Source organism: Macaca nemestrina, chromosome 9 (genome assembly GCF_043159975.1).
Source record: "Macaca nemestrina isolate mMacNem1 chromosome 9, mMacNem.hap1, whole genome shotgun sequence".
Classification (NCBI taxonomy): Eukaryota; Metazoa; Chordata; class Mammalia; order Primates; family Cercopithecidae; genus Macaca; species Macaca nemestrina.
In genome coordinates, this window is record NC_092133.1 from 56,707,239 (window position 1) to 56,724,847 (window position 17,609).

General features: G+C 36.7%; 1 protein-coding gene across 2 annotated transcripts in view; it reads right to left on the reverse strand.

Moving 5' to 3' along the window:
• The window catches only part of LOC105466182 (ankyrin 3), a 703,092-nt gene that overhangs the window by 576,044 nt on the left and 109,439 nt on the right, over positions 1–17,609 (reverse strand). For both annotated transcript variants that reach the window (XM_011715205.3, XM_071069573.1), the window contains exon 2: positions 12,856–12,894. In XM_011715205.3, coding sequence (XP_011713507.2) covers positions 12,856–12,894 — 39 coding nt within the window. The remainder of the gene's footprint in view (positions 1–12,855; positions 12,895–17,609) is intronic.

A 17,609-nucleotide genomic window follows, 5' to 3' on the forward strand; every position in this document is an offset into this window, starting at 1 on the left:
ATTTGAAAAGGGTATATCATAACCTTATTTTAATATTAAATGTTATGTTTTATGTCAATGGGGACCATGTAATCAGGGGTTCTTAAATTGGGATATATGGACCCCTCCAAATGGGTCTGTGGATAGAGTTTGGATGGGAAAAGTACATCTTTATTTTCACAGGCATCTCACTAAAATCGAGCATTTCCTTCCATTATAAATACAGGCATGATACAAGTCACAGTAGTATTCACAGATTACATTTAGGCAGATACCTCCTGATATGACCTAAAACATCATGAGATCAAAAATATAGCTGGTGTTAGACCCTCTCCTAGATTTCATTACTTAATGCAACAGTAATCTATAGCTATTACTTTATCACAATTTTTAAATTTTTCAATAATGATTTCAATACAATTTCTTATATTTCATTTTACACATTTAAATTTTTCCTTCTTATAGGTTCATCAGTCTGCTAAAGGGATCTAAAAAAAGGGGGACAGAATGAGAGTTTAGTACATGATGCAGAATGTATCTGCTCCACTTGTCTCGAAACCAAAGAAGGGCCCTACTCAGCAAATGCTTGTGTGTTGAAGAAGTGAAAGAAATCAACATCCCTAATTTGTGCTTTATGGTTTGATTTAAAATGGTTCATTCTCCACTTTTCTATGAAGAACTCAAAAGGAGTTTGGAAACTAAGAGGCGGTATCAGGCCTTTTTCCAACAGCCATTAGTGCACTGACATAGCAAATGCAATCCCCCAGCAGTGACAGGGCCCTAACTAGAACCTCACTTGCTCTAGGAGGGCACAAACGGTAAAGACGGCTCATCCTGAATGTTTTGAATCACACTTTCCTAAAATGTGAGTGTGGCATCATGCAATGCAATCAAGTGCTAAATATTGACTTTAAAAGGCAAAAGAGCAAAAAGGATTTTCCTATAGTAGGCCAAATTAGGAGGGGGAAATGCAAATTATAAAGTTTATATCCAAATATTATATCCCTGAATTTCAACACCATTTACATCAGTTTCAATGTTGTTTCATTTCTTCAAATAATTTAAATAGAAAGCCATTTGCAGTAAAAAATGCTAAGTGCTATTTCTAAAGCATTAAAATTAGAGATTACCATAATGAAATGTTGATTATCACAAGAAATATTTCATCAAACGAGTTACCAAAACCCATATCCAGTGGCTATGGAATTACAAGCTATTAGTTCCAGAACCCAGACTGCAATTTTGCCAGATACTGGTATCAAGCTAATTGATACGTAGTTTCTGTAAACCATCTTTTCCATTTTTGGGACACTGGACAAGAGCTGTCTCATTTTAGTGTCCCCATATCTGCTTGTCTACCTGTAAGAATACAGTGAACAGTTCTGACGTGCCCTCCTCAGCCTCACTCAATACACATCCATGTATAATTGAAAATAGATAATGTAAATATAAACATTGGTTACAAGCATTTATTCAAGCATTTGTTTAAAAACTGGCTCATTAGTATTGGAAAGACAGTATCTGCTAAGGTTAAGAGGGATTTAACTAAAAGATGGCTCCAAAGAATTCAGCCAGAACGAATCCTGACCATAAAGTTTTAAATGATCTTGTATTCAGAGATGACTTTCAAGGTCAAGAGGACAAAGGCACAGTAGGTTTCGAGTCACTGATTTATGTCAAAAAGCACACAATAAGTAAAAATAAGCAGTGGAAAGAATGCAAAGCTACATATATGTTTTCTTAATAAGATAGTAGCCAAAGCAGTATTGTGACATCATCACGTTTTTATAAGAACTCTTTTATTTGCTGCAAGGTCTAATTCAATACCTACAGCCTTTGAGGTGGAGCTCACCTTTTAATGTAGCAAGATCAAACCAAAATGCCTTCAACAAATAAAGTTTCTCTGGAAAAGGTATTTCTACAAATAAAAACTTCCCAAAAGATGTAAACAAACAATATCAAACACAAAAGTTGACAGAAAGAGAACACACATGAAATAAAATATTGCCTCTCATTTGATTGCTGGCTTGTGACAAAGCTTGTGAACTTCTCTCCTGGTTGCATAGCAACCAATCTAAGCAGCAGCTCTAGCCTGTAAGAAATTTCCATGCCAGAGCTGTGGAAATAGAAGCTAGCTACTCAGTATATTTTTCAAGGTTACCTAAATTTGCAAAAAGTAAAAAAGGAAAATAGAATAATGCTTCGGGGGTTTCCAGAACCAAAGATCTGGAAGGAATTTCTCCAATGCTTTAAGCCCATCTATCACATTTTCAGTGAGTGGCCACCACCTACGCTCAAAAGAGACAACTCCCATATAGGAAAGAAAGGCTCCAACACTCATAGATAATGTGCTTTATTATTGAAACAAGTAAGCTCCAAACAACTAAATCACCAAGTTCAAGAGCTAGACGGTAGAAAGTGGACTTTCTCTCCATAAACACCAACATTGTAGTCCACTTTCTATGCTGCTCCCTAGATGGCTATTGAACAGCAGAATGAGATTTAAGTTTTGCTGTCAAATTTTCCAGTAAACACATGATTACAGCTTAATCTTTTAGTATATTCCACCACTCTTGGAAATGGCTGATCGCAGCCCTGTTCAAGTCCCTAAAATGAGCAATTCATTTCCACAGAGCCTCATTTTAAAAGCTTGAGCCTGGTAAACGTGATCGGTAAACTGAACTGGCATCAGCACAACTGATAGCCACAGACCAGCTTTCAGTCTCTCTCCCTTTAGGTTTTACAGGAAACACATAAAGGACACATATGACAAGATGTGATCTGTCTACAGACTCAAATGCTCTTAAAGAAGGGAAAGAAGGCCAGGTGCAGTGGCTCACACCTGTAAATCCCAGTACTTTGGGAGGCTGAGGAAGGAGGATCGCTTGAGGCAGGGAGTTTGAGACCAGTCTAGGCAACGTGGCAAAATCCCATCTCTACAAAAATAAAATAAAAATATAAAGAAATAAATAATTAGAAAGGAAAACAGAGACACACACAGAAGGATTCATAAGCATTTATGAACTAGTCTTAGTTTCTCTATACTTAGTTGCAGATTCTATCCATTAGTTATAGATTTTATCCATTCATGTTTAAAGTCCAGGCCACCAGGGAACAAAGCTTGCTTGCTTCTTACAAGGAAAGTATGTGAATGGGAGTATGTAGTCTCTTAAAGGAGTTCAGTCAGATAATGGGATGATGGAAAAATCAATGGACAAAGGCCTGTGCTGTATTCATAGGTGGGTCAATATGTGGCTTTGTGCAAGTCATGTAAGCTGAGATTCAGTTTGTTTATCTATAAAGTTGTATTAATAAGAGCTTCTCTGCTCATTTCATAAGGATGATTTTTAAAAACCAAATAATTTCAAGTAAAGTGACAGAAAGCACTTACAAACTTCTGAATACTCTTTCTGACTTCATGCAACAGTTCCTGCCTCCTAAAGTCATGTTGTAGGAGTGCCATATTGGCACTGACAATTTCTAGAGCTTCAAATTATTAGTTGAAAGTGGTAAATTTTAATTTGTTTCTGTCTATAAAGAAGTGCTTGAAAAAAAGTAGAAAATGTAGCTTTATTATTAGACTTTAAGCCATCAGAAAATTTAGTATCAGCAGTTGATGAGTAGCAAGATTGACAATTAGAAGAGGAACATAAAAATGGAAGGTAGTCAGTCTCTTAGTTCCCTGTACTTCCTGATTTTTAAAAATGATGCATTTCTTAGTTTTTTGATGCTGAATTAGAAAAATAATAAGCACAATTATAAATTTGGGTTGAGGAACATTTTCTTTTGGAACACAGTACAATACTAAAAATAATTTAAAAGCTTTTTTATTAATCAAATTAATTGGTCTCATGAGATGATTTTTTTAAAGTACACAGGATCCTTTCTAAAACACATGTTTCTGTAGAGAGAAAGTCTTCCCACATTTGGTGATTAAAATATTATGTTTTCATTTAAAAAGTATGGCTTCTATATAAAAACACTTATATAGCTGTTGAATTAAAAGCAAAAGAACAGTTAACAAGTTTTAGACACTGGTGAGTATGTCTAAGAGCTGATTAAGGTAAAACCTTGCTATGTTTGTACTCATCAACTGTAAGCCTTTGTTTGGCCACATTTGACACCATTGGCAAAAACTCTTGAGTTTACTTTAACAAGGTATCCTGGTAGGAAAGGCCAGTCTTTATCAGGGAGCATGGAATTCACAGAAGAGAGGAGTCTGAGAAGAAACACATTCCCTACCCAACCGAGAAGTGGTTCCTTCTATGGCTGTGAGCCTTGACTTGCCACATTACTCATTTCAGCTTCCTGCACAATTTCAAAAGCATCCCCTATGTCATGATAAATGTTGTGTTGAAATCATCAATAGCTAAGTCTACTAGCAAAATGTGACTCTCACTGCTCCCCAGATCCGGCAGGAAGAACACTTGCACGTAACAGATGTATGGAACACACCCAACAAGCTGTTGTATGTTGAGTTCAAGTCTTATCTCATGCAGAGGTATCAAGGAAATGAGAGGGCTTAAACCTTCCTTTGAGTTGGAACAGATAAAGGCCTATAAAGAAAAACAGTCTTTATGTGAGAAAAGGCTTAATCAGTCTTCCTGTACATATATATGCACTCATTGAAGACAAGAACTTTGGAAAGCATTATCTTCCAGTCAAGATGAAGAGAACTCATATTTGCTCAGTGATGGCCTGTGCTATGCACCATACTGGGTGTTACAAACCACCCCATAAGGTAGGTATCACATCTATTTTGCAGATGGATAACCAGAGCTCAAAGAGGTAAAGTGTGAAGTCCAGGGACATGCAGACAGTAAGGGGTGGCATTAAAATTTGAGTCTGAATCAGTCTGACTTTCAGGCTCACCTACTTTACCTTATACCACATACTGCCTCCCTTTCTAATATATATATTTAAAAAATTACTAAGGGAGGCTGAATCCAGCCCAGAATACCTTAATCATTGCAAAAGGCTGACTATTGAATCCTGGAAACTTTCTGTTAAAGAGCAACATATTTACATGCCAGAAGGTTTTAGCATATGTTCTATCTATATCATTTCCAAGTACCTATCAGCATAGTGCTCCGGAATCCTGACAAGGCTGACATCTTAATTGCTGACTCTTTTCTCAGAAGGTTATACATGCCTCAAATTATAGCTAGATATTCAAAACACTGGATCAAAGTTGAAATAAATAAGTGAAGCAAATAACTGTCACCAATATGGCTTTGCTGGTTAGAATGCAAATCCAGCAAATAAAAAACTATGGTGGAAAATAGGAAGTAGGGTCGAAGTCAGAGCACGCAGGTAAGTAGCCAAGAGTGAAGCTATACCCAAAAACCAGAGAATGGTCACAGAGAGGAGAAGCTTATGGCTGAGGGAGAAACCTACCTAACGCCATTATCAGCCACAGCAACCTCCAGTTGATTGCCCTGGGAGTGACCAGCCGGGACCAGCACTTCAAATGTCATATCTGGAAATCCTTGACCAATTTTTCTGGTTTCCTTTATCCAGATGTATCAGTAGGCAGCATGGCCCTGGGAAGGGCATGATTTGGGGACTCATTGAAATCTGGGTTCAAACAGAGCTTTGCTATATACCAACTATTTTGAACCTCTGCTCCCCCATCCATAAATTGAAAGTAATCAAGCCAGTTTCACAGAATCAGTGGAGAATCAAATAAGTTAACATCATATAGCACATAATGGCCACTCAATAAAGTTAGTTCCTTTACTTTCATTTTTACTGCACCATTTGAAGTAATTAAGTATCAGCAGACTGGCCATAAGCTCAAAATACAAACCACAATCAGCTACATCAGGAAGTCTTTTTCTCCTTTGTGAAACTAAGAAAGAATATATATATATATGTCCTACTTTTCTATGGCCTGAGAAAGAAGCACTTTTTATTGCAATGACCTCTTGAGTTGGCAGCTACAGACTAAGTAGCAGGTGATATGCATTATACTTTATTGTGAAGAGAGAAGCATATCATTGTAGCTTAGAGACTATAGTATTTATCACATTGAAGCTCCTCCCCCTGGGATGAATTAGCAGAGTAACTCCCACCAGAGGCTCAGCAGGGATCTGAGACTTTCTAGATCTCTAACTTATATCATTATATATTTTAAACAAATACACATGCACAATATGAGTTTGCGTATACAAATATATATATATATTTTGTGTATATATATACACAAAAATTTGTGTATACAAATATATATATATTTTGTGTATATATATATATTTGTATACACAAATGTATACACAAATTTATATATATAATGTGTATATAAATATATATACACAAATATATATATATTTATATACACATTATGTCTAGGAATATCCAGATTATATATATTTAGTGATAGTACACACACTAGATAGACAGATAAAGATGTATTACTGAAGACCAAAGTAAGATTAATATCCTCAAATCCTGTTCCTCTATTTTGGATCCCACGGTTAGAATATCTTAAATGTGGAGTATGTGACATGTGAGTCAGGGAGATGGGCATAGGAAGAAACCTTGACCATTTTGAAACTGAACTGTAAAGCATCTTTTCCTGGCTCCATCACCAAGTTCTTGTCTACTGCTTTACTACTAGACTTTAAAATTTTTTAAAGCCCTCATGATTTTCTATGTTTTAGCACCATCTTCTTAAAACCTGCTACCTGGAAATGGGGTTAGAATGCCATCAATTGAAGGAAAGGAAAGAGGAAGGAATGACAGTATGGTAGTGGTGATGATAATTGAAATTTATCAAACATACGCGCCAAGAGCTTTTTGAGAACAGTACATTCTCAATTAATTATCCTAACAACCCAATGAGATAGGTACCTGTTATTAATTCCCTTTAGAAATGAGAAAATTGAGGAATAAGGTGGTCTAGTAACTTGTTCATGATTCCTAATGAGTAGTCAGCCAGACTCCAACCGAGGCATTGTCACTGCAGAGCTCTCACTCTGAATTACTAGGCTACACTGCCCTCCAGATGGAGGGAGCTTGTGATCGAGAGCTCTTGCACCACCCAAGTTAGGACCACAACTTCCATCACAGAGATCAAGATTGTAGAGCAAGAATTTACCTTAGAATTCCAGGGTGTGTTTAGATGTGATAATAGATTTATATGTGACATGAATAAATCCACAAAAGGGTCCACCAGAAAGGAGACTTCTTTTTTTCTTTTTTTTTTTTTTCCTTTCCAACTATGGTAGATTCAAAAGGGGACTTCTATGAGAGTTACAAAACAGTGAGATCATATGACAGAATATGAGATAATATGACAGTGAGATATTACAGAATGCAGGTTGCTTGAAAACCACTGCACTGCATCAAAGAAATTAGCATTCATGGATACCTTACCATATCATAACCCATAATTGCATCCAACAACATCTATACTTGACTGAAACACATTTATACTAGATGATCTCTTGCCTTAGAATTTAAAGCCTAACTTTAGCTTATCTTTCAGCCACATTTACCACCCTAACAAAAATATGATCCTTAATTGTGCCCAAATATATTTTCTAAAGATTTACATATTTGAAAACAATTATACAGTTAACCGTTCCAGCACAGTTGGAAAACAATTGTTTACTAGATTTTTAAATTAAACTTTAAGGGTTAATCAGAATATAAAGAGAATTAGAAGGCAAAGGAAATCTAGAAAAATATTTGCCACCAAAATGATAAAGGAATAATAGTATTAATATATAAAAAGCTCATATAAGTTAACAAGAAAAATACTAATACTCTAATAAAATAATACCCAAAGACATGTACAGACAATTTACAGGAGTTGTCAAATATTTACTAAGCATGAAAAAATATTCTATCCATTAGTAATCAAAGAAAGGCAAGGAAGACCCCTTTTGTAGAAAGATTCCTTCCTGCCTGTAATCCCAGCACTTTGGGAGGCTAAGGTGGGCAGATTACCTGGGGTCAGGAGTTCAAGACCAGCCTGGCCAACATGGTGAAACCCTGTCTCTATTAAAAATACCAAACATTAGCTGGGTGTAGTGGTGAGCACCTGAGTAATCCCAGTTACTCAGGAGGCTAAGACAGGAGGATCGCTTGAACCTGGGAGGCGGAGACTGCAGTGAGCCAAGATCGCGCCATCGCACTCCAGCCTGGGCAACAAGAGCGAAACTCTGTCTCAGAAAAAAAAAAAAAAAATATATATATATATATATATATATATATATATATATATCCTTCCTGAGTGTAATCTTCATGGTTGGTCTCTAAATACTGTGTTTTTCTAAAAGAAACTTTACTAACTGCCAAAATCTTGAGTTTAATAATAAACCCAAACTTGTAGAGATCCCTGCCACATTTTTAAGTCATTTTCCAGGGTAAATAATATCCTCACCACAGACTTGAGCAAAGCAAATTAAACCTGTAGGAAAAAAATAAATAAAATGGATTCTTCTTCTACCTTCAGGAACAATCAGATGTCTGCAAGAAAATACTGTGATAACAGACTTCGTTTCTGAAATCTTTAACAACTTAAGAGTGGTTCTAGAAAACAGAGGGGCAATTGAAAAATGAGATTTTCTCAGGGGCTAAAGGATGCTAAACAGTATGATTTGTGTGAGCATGAGATAAACAGTTTGTGGCTATGCATCTTTGGGTCTGCCAAGCCAGAATACGAAGCTAGTGGGCTCAATGCTGGTGTCAGTTACTTGTAATGTGATAGCTAGATGTCAGTTAATTAAAGTGATCATTCATAAGATAATTTCTATATGAGTAAATTATATACTTTTATGACTATTCTAAGTAGTATTAATATTTTATTTTTCCATATGCAAATATTTGCATTCCTAACACATTTGTTAAAGGGCCTACAATAACACTAGTCTCCTTAGAATAGAAATCAATACAAATACACCTTCCTCCAACGTCACAGAAAGGTGTTTAGGGACCGATACTCCAAAATGAAAACAGGAGTCTTTTCCTCCTACAGAGCACACACCTTCAGGAAGGGCCCACTTGAATCAGCAGAGGAAGGACACACCTGGCCCCCCGCTGGCTCAGTCGTGAGGATAAATAAATGCCAGAGGATGTAGCCAGAGCGCTCGCACTTCTGAACCTAACAGAAGGCAGTCTCCTCACACAGAGACCTTCAGGGCAGCCTCGCGCTGGAACAGTGGTAGCTCTGATTTCTTCTGAATGTAAAATGAAAACAAACTTTTGCAAGCAACCAAAATCACCCACCCATTTTTAGTCAGCCTCATTGTAACCCATACCCTTACACTGGGCATGAGTCAATTCTGACAGTTCTTAGAATTGTGTCACTGGGATTCAGACTTTGCCTGACATGCTGCAGCATTGTTCCTGGTGACTCATATTCCACAGTTCAAAGACAAAAGAATTCTACAGATAGGCTCACACTTTCCTTCATCCTTTCTATTAAGTAAATCGAATGCCCTGACAGCACACCTATCTATAGATGTCAAGTCACATTTACAGGCATCTAAATCAAAGGCTTGCCTAGGCAAGTGTTTGGCATACAAGATCTAAAAAGTGACCTCGGTTTCTTAAATGTTGCCACGGGTGTCATATTCTATAGAAACACATTATCAAAGCAGTGGAGGGGTGGGGCGAAGAAATGGGGAAAGAATCAGATACTACACAACATAAATGGTTTTCCTTTTATTTTCATTGACACTCTTATCTCATTCAATTCAGAATTCATCCAAACTACCACTTCAATTTGTACACTATGAAGTGTACACTGTCTCATTCCCTAATCCCAGGAGGATTTTAATATTTTAGCTGTGTGAGGAGATTCAATAACAGAGATTCTGAAAAAGGATTCTGTATTTTCCACAGAGGCCCCAGCCATTTTGCTGGCAAAGAGGGCTGGACCATTAAGTGACAGGAGCTGTGGGAGCTGAGTGGGTGCCAAGCAGCAAGTTATCTCTGTCGAGTTCAGAGCTCTCACGTCTGAAATGGACATTCCTTGAAACTATGTCAAGGAAGAAAGAAGGCAAACTGAGCAGACAGGACAGTCAGGGTTCCAAAGCACCAAGGCAGATGAGTATATACCAGATGGGTCCCAGGCCAGAAGAAATGCTCCCAAGATACCAAAAATGTAAAGTAGAAGATACTTTTAAGTTGGGGATAAAAGGTATCAACTCTCACCTCTTTTTGCCTCACTCAGTATTTTGCTGTTTTTTTTGTTTTGTTTTGTTTTTTCCTCTCTTTCTTTTGACAGAGTCTTGTTTTGTCGCCCAGGCTGGAGTGCAGTGGCACGATCTTGACTCACTGCAACCTCTGCCTCCCAGGTTCAAGCGATTCTCCTGCCTCAGTCTCCCGAGTAGCTGGGATTACAGGTGCGTGCCACCACGCCTGGCTAATTTGTTGTATTTTTAGTAGAAACAGGGTTTCACCATGTTAGCCAGGATGGTCTCGATCTCCTGACCTCGTGATCCGCCCGCCTCAGCTCACTCAGTTTTAATCACTCTCCTAACTGAATTCCTGGTGGTGTTGGAGCCTCTAAAGAAATCATTTCAGCCTCGTATTCCCAATAGCCTTTGTGTCTTCTAGCATCATGGGCACAGAGTCAGAATTTCAGTAAAGACAGCATTTATACCATATATAAAAATTGCTACAGAAGGCAGCATAACCACACATTCATTTCAGAAGCTGTTTAAATGGCTGAGTGCTATAAATGAGGTTGGACTGTGCACAAATATGTGCGTAAAACAGAACAAGAAAGTCCTAAATCCATATATGAATAGTTGTTTCATTCTCGTAGAAGGTTTAAGATAAACTAAAATATTACAATCTTGAGATATGACAGCCTATATTTCTGTTCTTCATCAGAGTATTGGTGAAATTCATGTTCCATTCATTGTAAAAATTTTATTAATTATTAACTATACTAGATATAAATTTCTAAAACATAGAGAATGCTTTTGAGTAACCACGGAATATAGTAAGAATGAGAGAAATTGGGAGGATTTTATTTATCCAATTATATCAAATGAGTTTGCGATAAGACCTATAAAAGCCTACATTAGCTTTGAAATTATGAAGACCTTTATTTAACTCTCTGAATAGCCACTAACTAGATCTATGCTCCTGATCAAATTAGTTAACATATGACTCCATTTTTAATCTTTAAAGGATTAAGATAGTTTTATTTTTGCTCCTTAAAATTATTGAGAAAGTAAATACAGTAAAAATGGAAAAATACTTTGATAAGAAGAACATATCATATGGCTGAGATAAAATTGTGTGCCTGACCCACATAAATCTGACTTTAGCATATTATTGGTGACACAATTAATATTGACCAGCAACATTACAACATCCTGCTGAGTTGGAACCCACCTAGTATCACGATGAGCCTACTGAACCAATGTCAAAGTCTTCCTAGACTACATTATCATTCTTAGGAGTCATTCAGGAAAAAAACAGCATCACTCAGTCCTTTTGCTGAATAAAAACAAAAACAAAAAATCATTTTAGGAAGACAATTCAGACTGGGCACCGTGGCTCACGCCTGTAATCCCAGCACTTTGGGAGGTCGAGGTGGGTGGATCACCTGAGGTCAGGAGTTCAAGACCAGCCTGGCCAACCTGGTGAAACCCCATCTCTATTAAAAATGCAAAAATTAGCCAGGCGTGGTGGTGTGTGCCTATAATTCCAGCTACTTGGGAGACTGAGGCAGGAGAATTGTTTGAACCCAGGAGGCAGAGGTTGCAGTGAGCTGAGATCGTACCACTGCACTCCAGCCTGGGCAACAGAGCAAGACTCTGTCTGAAAAAAAAAAAAAAGAAGATAATTCAAGTGTATCACAGAATTGTGTAGTGAATATGTTACAGAAACAAAATAACCAAAACACCATAGACAGAAAATAGAATTATATGTTAATTCATAGTGTAATCACATGAAATTATTGGTGTTAGACTATTTTTTACTTACCAAAATGGCAATTTCACATGATTCAACCTAGTAAAGTATATACATATGAATGCAGAAGTCATCTTAGGAAAAAAATAATAATAATGTGAATTATACTGATATTTATTAAGCTCTTATTATGGTACCAAGTTAAATGTTTTGTTTCAATAAATTCTCACTACAAACTTATGAGGCAGATACTATTATTCGTCTATTTCTATAGGAAGAAAACGAAGCAAGGAGAACTGACATTCTAATGCAGTCTGTCCTAACCCTTACCTGACCCTGCTGGTTGAAAAGAATAGTGGATGGCATGAGCATATGGAAAGATGAATGGTGACGACTCCAGGAAGATGAGAGGCCAAGAGGGAGAGAGTTGAAGCATTTACACATCACTGTATAGGGGAAAGGTAGCCTGCATAGCCCACTGAGCAGAATATCCTTCAAGGTTAGACAGACATATCAGGTTACCACGGCTAAAGGTCTTTCACTATTAAAATAATTGAAGTGACTCTCCTTGTTCTAATTCCAGATTTAGAAGCAAACACCGGATCATAATTGCACTCCCATGTAGACTTTTCGGTTTAGCTAAATCAAACATTTAATTTTCATGGCATTGTCAGTGGAGAAATGGATGTTGTATCAGTCTCCAGGGGGTCTTGGTTACTCCGTACATGCCATTAAATCAAGCCTCAAACTGCACAGCTGAGAAGCAGATGTGAAACACAACTAATAGCACCAAAGAATTATCCTACCATGAGCACATGTCCAGGTGACCAGGTTGCCCCACTAGGCAAGAGTATAAAAGCCTTCAAATTTGACAACAATAAACTGGTTTAAAAGGACTATCTCCTGTAAATAATTCATTTGAGTCTATGTTTATAAGAAAGAAACTTGTCCACACAAAATAATATATTTGTTGAGTTTAGTGGTAATTTTCATTACCTTTCTAGAGCTTCGTGGATAATCGGATCCAAAGTCACCCTAAAAAAGTAAAGAAACAAACATTTAACAAACATGAAAGAATTCCAAATATTTACCATGACAGTGACACATGACACATGCACATTATTAATTGACTTATATACATAGTAAGTGCCTTAAAGGGGGAGAACACAAAGTAAAATAGAGGAAATAAAATGAATCCTACTTAAAAAAAAAAGACCTCTGCAGGAAATGCTTAGATAACTACAAAATAAAGAAAAGCAGGGACACCAAATCAATAGCATCAATAGTTTGAAGAGAATTTTAAAAAATGAAATTGTGCCAGATACATTAAAAAAGTATGATCTTGAACTTGAAATGAATATGCCAATGAGATGCAACTGTAACAGTAGTAATAAAGATAATTTAAAAATTTTTCCCTCTGCATGAAAATGCTGGCATCAGAAAACATTTTCCCATATAACTTTCTTGCACAGCGATTATGAGAAATCCATTTTCTCCCAAACTTCATTACTGTAAATATTGTTTACCAAGGGTCAGAATAGCAAGACATGTAAAAGCCAAAAGTCTGATTATGCAAGAGATGATATGGTTCCTATAATATTATTACAACCTCAAAATAGAAAACTAAGGATCTACTCTGACTGCAGGAACTCCAAGATGAAGATTAAGTCTGACTTTCTGTTTTTACAAAATGCTAACTTTATTCCATCAGGGAAGAAATGCCTTTATCTCATTTCCTATCAGAATATAGTAATATGTGCAATATGCAAATTATTCCAACTGGTACTGAAGTTTAAATATGTAGAATGTAAAGAAAGGAACATTCTACTTTGTAGTTAACTCTAACTTCACTTGTGTACAGTTCATTCGACTCTATCAAAGTCTATTCAAATTGACACCACAAAAATTATTTCATCTTGTCAGCCTTAAAAAACCCACTATCAAGTCATACAGAATTAAATCTGCAATTTCATGTTTCTATTTGAGCTTCCAATAAAGAAAAAAATAGAAGGAAATTAACATTTCTAAAACCTTAACTTTATTCCTGGTATCTCAGCTACATTTTCTTATTTAATCTTCACAACTTCTAAAACAGTAAGTGTAATAGCTTTGTATAATCATAAAAGCAATGCACATTCATTACAGAAAATGTGCCAAGTACAGAAAATGAAAATCAATCATAGTCCTACCATTAGAGGAAAGTTAATATTTTGCGGTGTTCTCTTTCAATACACACAGTTTCACATATACAGTGTTTTAAACAAGATTGGAATTATTCCATATATACAGTATATCTTGCCTTTTCCCCTTAAAATCATATCATTTTTCCATATCATAGTCTCAAAATGTGGTTTTGATAGTTGCACCCTAATCTACCTATTCACATGGCAAAGTTTTTTCAAATACTTCCTACTATTTGTGATATACATTTCTGTCTAGCACATCTAACATTGTAATAATCTCCTTGCACAAAAATCTTGACTTTGTATCTGCTGCTTTCCTTAAAAGAAATTCACCAAAATGGTATTGTTGAAGAAAAGGAACAAACTTTTTTCATGGCACTTGCCTATCATGTGCCCACCAAAAAGGCAAAATCTCTAGATTGCCCATCAAAAGAACAATTCACAGTGCAGGAAAGTGCCCATTTCTCTAAACATTCACAAATGTATCTTAGTATATTCGTAAAATGCTTTTTTATTTCATAGTGAAACGGTATGTACCTTTTATTGGAGTTACTTTTTCTTGCTATTACAATGAAGCAATTTTTACAATCTATTGCAGTTCTTCCCCTTTATGCCTTTGACTGTCTTTACTTAGAAGGTTTGTGGTCTTCTATTGATTTATAAGAGCTCTTTAGACAATAAGGATATTAATCATTTGTGTATGATAATTATATAAATATTTTCATTTGCTTTCCCAGTCCATTATTTGTATTTAGGTTTGGTTTATAATGGTTTTGATGCACATAAGTTTAAATTTTATGTAATGAAACATATCAATCATTTACTTTGGGATGTCTGCTCTGGACTTCTATGCTTAGAAAGTTCTTCCTCCATCCAGTATCAATTAAATAGCTACTTATGTTTTCTTTTGCTTGTTCTCCCAGTCCCTATCACTACCTTTTACCCTTGGCTTTTTTTTTTAAACCTATGTGGACTTTATCATAGGTATAACGTGAGATGAGTACTTACCACAATTTTTGACCACCACCTCTCACAGACTTTCCCCAGCACCACCGGTGAAATCACTTACTCCTTCCTGGTTCATCAGTGCAAAATTTGCTTTGAGGCACACCTGAGCTCTGATGTCAGTTTGGACACCTGGGCAAGTCTAGCTTGTCAATGTTTATCTTGCAGCCTTGTTGTAAGGATTAAACCAGATAATGTACAGAAATCTCTTACTTCAGTGTCTAGCACAGCATAAGTGCTTGATTAGGCCAACTAGACACTAGATTCAGGGTTGTTCATTTCTCTTCCTCTGATCCATCTATCAATACTTGTGCTCACAGCATAAACTTTATAGAGCACACAACATTTGGTCAGAAAAGACACTTTGAACTTCTTTTTCAAAAAACGTTCTTGGCTATTTCTACCTGTTTGTTCTTTACACAGGCCCAACTCACTTTTCATTATAGTTATTCTTCAGCTGGTCTTTTCCTGCAATTCTCTCTCTCATTTTCTTTTTTGCACGTCTTATTACATAGGCCAGAATTTCCAAAACAATGTTTAAAAGTAATGGTAAGCACAGATATTCTAGTCTTTTAACTGATTAAAATAGCAAAGCTTCTAGAGGCTCATAATTGAGTTTGATGTTGACTATGGGCTTAAGACAGGTAGTCTTCATAACATCGTGGAATCATCCTTCAGTTCTTTATTTTATGATATTAATTTTTTTTAATCTCCTTCCCACAGAGGAAACTGATTTTTAAAGCAGTAATGTAAGTTGTCCAAAGTCATGCAGCCAGTACAGGATGGAGCCTGAATGCACACCCAAGTTATCTGGTTCCAGTGTCTTTCTATTTACCATTGCAACCATGCCACCATCCTATAATGTAGTCAGTCTCCAACCCAGTAATATGCTTTGTCCAAAATTTATATATAGCCAAAAAAATTGTTGTTTAGACCTTATAAAACATCTTCTTATAAAAGTAAAGCGACAAAGGATGGCTAGTTTATTAGCTCACCTAAAGAAATGTAGGTCACCCATTATTATCTGTAGAAATACTTTAATATTCACCAGTGTTTCTATGGGAAAGCAAATTAGTAGGAGACACCAGAGACACAGATGGGACTTCTCCTCAGTCATCCTCTAAGCAGAGAGAATAAAAAACTCTCATAGCTTTGACCACTGGAGTTGGTACAAACACTGAAGCAGAAAAGCGTAGGACTTTGAAGCAAAACAGAAACTCTTGGAGGAAAAGGATTGAGTTAGCAGGTAAGAAGGAGATGGTGGTAAACAGCAAAGTAGAAGGAGAAAACGAGAGTGAAATGTTTCTGTGGCACCCCGTGGCCTTCTCCTTCTTCCTCATACACCCATTAGGATTGAAGCTATCTGTCAGAGCAAATGCCAAATATAAGTAAGATTTGGCCCATCCGCTTTCCTTTTCATGACCACCAGCCAAACTCTTCTACAAATTTTTCTCCTTTACATCTCACCACATTATGGAAAGACAAGTTTTGCTCCTATTCACCTGTAAATACATTTCTTTCTGTGCTACCCTAGGACAATTTAGCAACTGTTGAAAAACTGACAGGAAATTAAAACTAGAAATAAGAAAAAAAAATGTCCAGTATTAAAAAGTTTCGTAATCAAAGTTGACCCTATAGTGATTCCTAGAAGAAAACTACCCAGGCCATCCTCTTTCTCTAGGTTAGTTCTACCCCCTTCTGGAAGAGCTCCTCCATCCCCCAGGCTGTCTCCCATCTCCCTAACAGGAACCTCCGATCCTGCCCCTCCCAAACCTCTCTGACCCCCAAAACATATAGATCCTACCCTCTTTTCCTTCCCCATGCCCCGGCCCACTCCCAAAGAATCTTGAGTCTATTTTGCTAAGACCTCATCTGATAACCAAGTCTTGAAAAACACACCCACACCCACCTTTTCTGGTAACCAGCTGCACACCAAGACCCTCTTCCTCCCTAACTCTGCCCCCAATCTAAGTTCCTCTTCCCAGATCTCATTCTGCCAAGCAGGTCAAAATCATATGCTATGAGGTAAAGTGATGTGCTTAAGTAGAATCTGAATACACAGAATTAAAATAATTATAATTAAATTTAGTGAAATACAATTTAAATAGAAAATATCTCTTTTGCTTTGCTCTTCTCATAGGCCAGGCCACGTATTCAGGTTCCACAGAAAAACAAAAATGCTTCGTTCTTGACTCCTGTCTTGACATTAGTAAAAATGGAAATCTCAATCATGTGCCTAGGGCTCTCACATTTTATCTTCTTTGGCTCACAATCCTGTAGAACCTCGGGGGAAATGTTATTATTTTTATTTGATAAAAGATGAAACTGATGAGCAAAGAAATGAGCGAATTGCCTGGAGTTACACAGTCAGTAGTGGAAGCAACAGAACCTGAACCCAGGACTTCTGTTGTCAAATGCCAAGTTCTTCCTGTTTGCTGAAACTGATGCCCACAGTCTCCAGAACCATTAGTTACCAAACATTTACTATTTCCACTAGAGCTACAGAAACAATCATGGTTCATTTCTCAGCAATTGCTCTCCAATAAGACTATTCTGAAGTCC